Source organism: Eurypyga helias, unplaced genomic scaffold, assembly GCF_000690775.1.
Source record: "Eurypyga helias isolate BGI_N326 unplaced genomic scaffold, ASM69077v1 Scaffold49937, whole genome shotgun sequence".
Taxonomy (NCBI): domain Eukaryota; kingdom Metazoa; phylum Chordata; class Aves; order Eurypygiformes; family Eurypygidae; genus Eurypyga; species Eurypyga helias.
In genome coordinates this window covers 397-6,472 of record NW_010264613.1, presented here as the reverse complement: position 1 = coordinate 6,472, position 6,076 = coordinate 397, and the positions used below count along the sequence as shown (strand labels likewise).

General features: G+C 44.4%; 1 protein-coding gene across 1 annotated transcript; it reads left to right on the top strand.

Moving 5' to 3' along the window:
* Window positions 1-698: 698 nt before the first annotated feature.
* Window positions 699-5,444, top strand: LOC104513168 (gastric triacylglycerol lipase-like; the record flags this gene model as incomplete). The annotated part of the gene is given in 9 exon segments (XM_010156427.1): window positions 699-815; window positions 956-1,076; window positions 2,275-2,473; window positions 2,766-2,876; window positions 3,053-3,101; window positions 3,104-3,184; window positions 3,697-3,834; window positions 3,962-4,024; window positions 5,376-5,444. Coding segments are annotated over 9 exon segments (948 nt in total), but the record flags the coding sequence as incomplete, so codon positions are not given.
* Between the last annotated feature and the right edge of the window lie 632 nt (window positions 5,445-6,076).

Here is a 6,076-nt window from a genome sequence, read left to right as displayed (position 1 = left end):
CCTGGCTGAACCCAGCACAACAGTACTGTAATGGATCATTACTAAAGCCGTAATTAAATGCTCAATGATTTTCTGTGTGACATGCCTTGCCTTGCAGTCCTGCAATTTCTGTAGAAAGCACCAAATTGTCCTGGAGCTCCAGCCCCAAATTGTCCTTGAGCTCCGTTACGCTACAGACAGGTGTTTAAAGGTGTTCTCTGGTGGTTTTCAGACATGAGCAGATAAATGATACAAAAATAACAGAAGAAAGTCACTCATGTGATGTTATATATACATGCTTGCCATTTCCAGTGGTCTGTACAGAATGGCAAGGATTGCTGCCTTGCCCCTTACTGGAATTCCCGACAGTCTGTTCCACCTCCCTGAAAATATCCCAGTTGAGATGTGTTTCCGGAGCCACTGCACATGTATTCATGCTTTAAGTGGTCCCCTAGACCACCAGACTGAGTCCTACCTGGGATATTTTCCTGCCCACATCTCTCCACTGCTGGAAATCACCCATCATGAGCTTACAGTGGAAGCACAAGTTGTTCTCCATATGCTGCTGTGTCTCCTGGGCTTGGATCAGTGAGCAGTGTTTCTGGACATCAAGTGAGCACCTAAGCGGTATGAAATCGAATCCTGGTAGGTGCAGATCTGGTGTGATCTGCTCCCGATGGCACTGGCACCGTGAATGAGTTGTTCTAGGCAAAGCGAGGATGTGGCTAGCTCTAGCTCTGATGTCCATGGTGCGTGGGATCATACCTGGGCAATGCTTCTGTAATTTTCCCTGTTGTAAGAATCCAGAAACACAGATGAACATCCTAAGTATGATGGCACTGGAGCAAAGGGAGTAAATGTCTGGAAAACCGCCCCTATAAAATACTGATGGTGAAATAGTATGTTTACAGATTACCTTGAAGAAGCATCTTGAAAACACTTGAAAACACTATTCTTTGGTTTTATCTTCATGCAGAATGGAATGGTGTCCTTCGGGGGATACCCCATTGAGGAGTACTCTTGTGTGGTGACAGAAGAGGGCTATACCCTTCAGCTAAACAGAATTCCTTATGGGAGAAGAAATGCTGGAAGCCAAGGTAAAATGGTTGTCTGTGTCATACAGGAAACCCAATGCTGGTTTATTCTGACTGGGATGGCAAGGCTTGTGCAAGAGAGTTTTCAAGGTTCCCCATGCCTCTGTTTTGATCAGTAAGAATTTGTAGGGAACGCAGTGATGTTTTCTCACCCTGCATGGAAGCCTGAGCATGGGTGACACCCCGTGCACCTGGCAGGCTGCAGTCCTAGCAATGAGCAGCAGCCCATCCATCCTACCCACTGGTGCCTCACGCACACCTTGGATTTCCTCCGGCAGTCCTGCAGCTATGTAGTACATCAGCAGACGGATTTGATACTCCTTGAGGAGCTTCCTGGGGACCCTCTTGTCCTGTGAGACTAGACAGGGAGACTCTAGATCTATGAAAAGGTGTATCTTTTCCTATCACATCTCCAGGCACCTCCATGTTTGCCTACAGAGCTCCCTGGGCATCCCAATTTCTGCTAATGCTCCCAGCAAACCTTCTTCGCCAAAAGCCTGCCGAGTGTAGGCACTGCTCTGGTAGCGTCTCTGAAAACACTCAGCGGACAGTGTCCTTGGAGACAAAAGCAGATGCTGTGAGATGTCTGGGAAATAGTAACTTGGCTTTACATACTCCAAATGTTTATGACAATAACGAGGGGCCTGCCACAGGGGGTGGGAGACAAGGGTTCCATTTGCTTCCACATCTCTGGGTGTTCCAGCCTTTCCCTCACAGCCCCAAGAGCATGGCCAAAGTAATGGTAGGCCAGATGGAAAAGCTTATTCTGCCTCCTGGTGAGATATGTTGCTCCAGCGAAGAACGCATGAGCACATCTTTGTGGGACATGACTGGGGGTAGGGCAGACTTTCCAGCATTTTTCAGGGGTTGGAGAAAATAAGGAACATGGGAAGACACTGGTTTTTTTTATACCATCCCTCAACTCTAGGTGCTCTTAATGATAGGTCATCTGCAGAGGAGGTGGGAAGGGGTGTTGGGGATAAAAGGCAAAGCATTCTGAGAGATGGTGCACCCAGTACATCTGCTACATAGCAAACCTGTTTTACTGAAATTAAGTGGAATGGACCTACCTAACACTGACACAAACCTCCCTACACTTTGGCTGCCATAATTAATAAGGAAAAGAGTCCCTAAATTGTCTCAAATGATGATAGTCAGCATTAAAAAAAAAAAAAAAGTCGGCACTATGTCTGTCTTCCAGGTCCAAGGCCCACTGCATTTCTGCAACACGGTTTAGTGAGAGAAGGCAACATATGGGTTACCAATTTGCCCAACAACAGCCTGGGCTTCATTCTTGCAGATGCTGGCTATGACGTTTGGACAGGCAACACCAGAGGGAACATTTGGTCCAAGTGACATCTGGTCCTGTCTCCCAGATGGGAGGAATTCTGTGCTTTCCGGTAAATGGGTAGTTCGAGGATCTTGGAAACAACTGACTTCAAAACAATTGTCAGAATCAACTGTCTTCAAAAGGTGATGCTGCCCTAGCTCAGGGAGCAACGAACCAGGCTGAACTGAAGCACATCCACTTATTTTAGGTGAAAGCCCCACATGCTTACCCAAGTACACAGTCAGTAGGATGAAGAGATTTGTGGGGTTGTCCTGCCCTGCTGTTTTTGTGATTTCTTGGTGATGGTTGTTCAGATGTAGATGCTACACCTCTCATTAAGATGACCAGTGTTCCTTCTGCAGCTTTGATGAAATAGGTAAATATGATCTCCCGGCAATGATAAACTTTATTGAACAGGAAACAGGAGAGAAGCAGTTATATTATATTGGTCATTCACAAGGAACCATTATAGGTGAGTGGGTCTTTTTTGACTGATGTTGATGTCTGTGTTATCTTTTGGATTTGTAAAACACTTCTTACTGAAGTTAAACTGTATACATGAATGTCTTGAAAGAGTAAGTTGTTTTTTTCTTCTTTCTTTGGGTGGGTTTTTTTGTTTGGTTTTTGGTTTTGGGGTTTTTTTCCCGGCTTTCGTAGCCTTTTCCACTCAGCTGGCTGAGAAAATCAAGATGTACTTTGTACTTTAACACCCGTGGCCACAATTACATTTGTTCAAATTCCATTTAACAAGCTTGCATTCTTTTCTGACTATGAGTTTAAAGTATGTTGGTCCAGACTATATTCTGCATAGCCAAATGAAAGTAGGTATTCATAAAGATTGTTAAATTACCTACACAGCATATTTCAAATCATTTACAGGGAGAGGAACTCCATGCTACATCTGTTTTTGCAAGGAAGGGAATCACACATCTCTGTCCAGAGTCTTTCTGTCCTGTCCTGAATTTACCCCCCAAAATGTTTTGGCAGAATTACAGCCTAGAGAGCTAGTGGTATGGGCAGACAGGCACACAGCAAGTGTCAAACGTTGGTGAATAAAACTGATGCAGACACTGTGAATTGAACCCTGACGTTTACCGCCAAGAATACAATGAATGTAAGAGGTCATTGTAAAAAACATGGAACAGAAGCATTTAACAGAGTGCAAGGAAGGGTCCACTCATGGGCAACCTCATACGTCAGCATGGGGGTAAAATAAAAGCTGTAAAGGGGTGGTGCTTTGGGGGAAAGCATGACCAGTCTTCACATTTTATGACTCCATTTGCAATTTTACAGGAGATGTTTAGCACCAAAGAGTTTGCACCGCACACCACCTTGGGTGAGCTGGTCCTTTCCAAATTCTGTGCCTGCTTGAAGACCTGCAGGAGCATCTTGATTAGGCTATTAGGATTTAACTGGAATAACGTAAATATGGTATGTAGGAATAAATCTGCGGAGCGCCTTTGGTGTCCTTCTGAAGGAAAAGCTTTGGCTGCCCTATTTCGTGGAGTCAGGTGAAACCCATTGTGAAATGCGTTCTTTTCCTTTCAGAGCCGAGTAGATTGTGTATGCAGCACACTCCCCAGCAGGGACTTCAGTACAAAATATCATCCACTGGTTGCAGGTAAACCTTCCCACCTACCTTACCATGCAAACCAGCGTACAGAGTAGTATAATGGTCCTTTGTGTTGGTTGCTGCAACACACCAGTGATATCTTTGTTGGTTTTGTTTTCACCCCTTCATAAAATGCTTGGCAGCTTCTTGAGTCATCGTCAAGTAGAGGGGTCCCAAAGGAATGGATCTACAAAGAGAAACATTTGGACCTGAGGAAGCTGCATCCACAACAGGCACATTTCAGGGGTCTTATTTCAGACTAGCTCCAGTCTCGCCTTACAGCCCAAGTGCTGTTAGCGGTCAGACTACGGTAGACCTTCCCCTGGGCAACATCCAGCTAAGCTTTATTACCAATTAAGCTGATTATTATTCCTTCTTCCCCTTGTGGGCATGGAGAACAGTCACTACCAGAGGCCCTCTGACACAAACTGTGTCCTATGCTGCCCTCATGCTCTTTCCTAGGCTAAACGTACCCAGCTTTTTGCACATTTTTTTGTAGATCATGGGTTCAAGTGGCCTCTTCTTGATCTCTCCTGGACCCTCACCAGTTGATACATCTTCTCTTGAGTGTGTCACAGGTGTATGCAGAGCGCAGCTTCTTCCTAATGTGGCCTTCCTGCTCAGAGATCCCAAAATAACTTTGTGGGTTTTGTAGCAAGAACACACACTCCATTTTCTGAAGTGCTGTTGCTCAGCAGTGTTAGTCCTCATTCTGTATATGTCCACCAATTTTTCTTTTCCATGTATAATTTTTTATAAGATTCTTTACCGGACTCCAGCATGTATTTGTTGATTAGTGAGTGACAAAGAGCAAAACCAGGGGCAATGAGCAGAAATTACAGCCCAGGGGGATCAGGTTGGAGGTAGGGAATCCTTCCCCTGCAGTGGGGAGCAGCCCTGGGCAGGTACCCAAGAGAGATGGGGGAGAGGTTCAGGTCCTGGTGGGCTCAAGCCATGGCCACTCTGACCTTGTATTGCTGATCGTCCTGCTCCAGTTAGACAAGAGGTGTTCAGAGGCTCCTTCCAACCAACACATCTTTGATTGAATCATTTCAGGCCAATTCTAAAGTCTACAAGGGATATTTTGAGTTCCTCTCCTATCTTCTAGAACATTTTGAGTTCCTCCCATCCTCATGTTAACCACAATTCATAAAAACATGATCTCTGTCCATTGAGCCAAATTAATAACAATAATTACTTGTACTGGGTAGACAGGCGAGAGACTCTTGAAAAATCTTGCCAGTTCAAGAAAAAAACAAAAAACAAAAAACAACAACTTTGAGTTTTCTCTTTTAAACTAATTGCACCCCCACAGAACTACGATTTCATTTAGACCATTGCATGCCTGATTTTGCTGCAGGGAGTTCAAAGTGGTGCACTGAGAGCTTATGATGGGGGGAGCGTGTATAACAGTCTTCACTATAGACAGGTATGCTGCTTCAAATGGCCAAGGTCGTGGTCTTCTCTTTCACTTACACATTCTATTCCCATTCATGCCTGGTGTGTTTCCTCTGAATTTATTGTCCTCTCTTCACAAATTGCAAGTAGCAAGTCAGCAGGACCTTCACTTGGAACAAGAGGATTTTCTAAATTCTATTTTACAAATACCCCCTAAATGGAATAAGGTATTAGATGCTTTCCACTTACCCAGCATTTTTGTTAGAGTCCATAATCTGCCATAGAAAAGCAACAGTAATGACTGTGTGACCAGTTATTATCTGCAACGTATAAAACTGAAGTCCCTGTGCTGGTTTTAAATTGTCAAGCCATGATGGAAAACAAGGCACTAAGCCCTTTTGCCACCCAGACCTAAAGTCACAAGGTGAATGGTGAGCAGTTAACTCTGCATCCCTTGGAAGCTCAGGCAATTCTTGTTCTGTGGCAAGAAGCGTAAAAGAGACGTAAAAAAAAAAAAAAAAAAAGCTTCATTCTTCCTTAAGCAAGAAGAATCAAACTGTTCAGAAAGTGGCATGCTTCTCCACTGTAATAATTGCATTGCAGGTAAGAAGACATGATGCTGACAAATCACCTGATGGCAAGTCCTCATAGTGTTGAGCTAAA